Source organism: Lactuca sativa, chromosome 2 (genome assembly GCF_002870075.4).
Source record: "Lactuca sativa cultivar Salinas chromosome 2, Lsat_Salinas_v11, whole genome shotgun sequence".
Taxonomy (NCBI): Eukaryota; Viridiplantae; Streptophyta; class Magnoliopsida; order Asterales; family Asteraceae; genus Lactuca; species Lactuca sativa.
This window is the reverse complement of record NC_056624.2, coordinates 207,645,613-207,646,821: the sequence shown is the minus strand read 5'-3', so window position 1 is coordinate 207,646,821 and position 1,209 is coordinate 207,645,613. Positions and strand designations below refer to the sequence as shown.

General features: G+C 33.6%; 1 protein-coding gene across 1 annotated transcript; it reads left to right on the top strand.

Annotated features, from left to right (window-relative positions):
* The first annotated feature begins 350 nt into the window (after positions 1-350).
* Positions 351-993, top strand: LOC111882546 (agamous-like MADS-box protein AGL62). The gene has a single exon (XM_023878923.3). The coding sequence runs from the start codon at positions 376-378 to the stop codon at positions 913-915; it is 540 nt and encodes a 179-aa protein (XP_023734691.1). The 5' UTR covers positions 351-375; the 3' UTR covers positions 916-993.
* Positions 994-1,209: the final 216 nt, after the last annotated feature.

Genomic DNA, 1,209 nt, shown 5'->3' with positions numbered 1-1,209 from the left:
CATTACTTGGAAATTTATTAAATAATATTTATGAACAAAAAATTTATTGCTTTGAAATTATTAAAGAAATCTCCAAGCAAGGCATCTCGTATATTTTTTTTTCTAGAAAAGCATTAGGGGAAAAATATATATTGCTATGACAGTATTTTTTAAATTTCCTTTACAGTAGAAAATCATTTATTGCATCCAATATTTGCTAAGGTTGTAAAAATGTATTTTCCCGCATTTAAAGATTAAAAATAATCAAAATTTTATGATATCATTAATGCACCCAACATTTGCAATGATATATGAGTTCTTTAAAATCCGCCAGTTTCTCCATGAAAAACCCATAAACATATATCCAAGAAGTTAAAATTTGTTACCCTCTTGAAAATGCCTCGACAGAATAAAGGACGACAAAAGATCGAGATGAAAAGAATAACCAATGAGAGCAGCTTGTTGGTGGCTTTCTCAAAGAGGTATGCAGGTCTTTTCAAAAAGTCTAGTGAACTTTGCACCCTTTGTGGGGTGGAGATGGCAATCATTATCTTCTCCCCAACTAAAAAAGTGTTCTCATTTGGCCATCCATGTGTTCAAAGTGTTTTAGATCGCTTTTTGGAACAAAGTCATCCTTCAAGATCAAGATCGAGGGCATATCAACTTATGCAACATTATCGCAATTCCAATATCCGAGAACTCAACATGCAACTCAGCAACTTGCTTGGTCAACTAGAAGCTGAGAAAAAGACTAGTGAAGAACTTAAGAAGATAAGGAATGCTAGGAAAGAGGATTGTTGGTGGGATGCTCCTTTGGAGAACCTAAGAGTAGAAGAGCTAGAGACATTGAAGGATGCAATACTGGAACTAAAGAAGAACTCTGAAAGACAAGTAGAGAGGCTTATAGGGAATAGGTGGCTAACCCTACAACAATAAAGCATGTGTATGGTGCAACTCTTTTTGTATCTTGTAATCTTGCTGATTTGAAGTATCTTTTTTTATTGGATTAAATCATATGAGTTGTAAATATGATATTTACAAAACTAACTAATATTTTATCTTTATTTGACAAAACTGCAAATTTGGTCCTTGTGGTTTGCAAAAAACTATGGATACGGTCCAAAAAGTTTCTGACTTGCATGGTTGGTCCAAAATCAAGAATTTTATGTGGTTTTGGTCCCAAAATTAAGATATTCCCATGGTTTTGGTCCCTAGAAAACATGAATGGAC

Coding starts and splice junctions, on each gene's coding strand:
- LOC111882546 (XM_023878923.3), top strand. CDS start 376: ATGCCTCGACAGAATAAAGGACGACAAAAGATCGAGATGAAAAGAATA.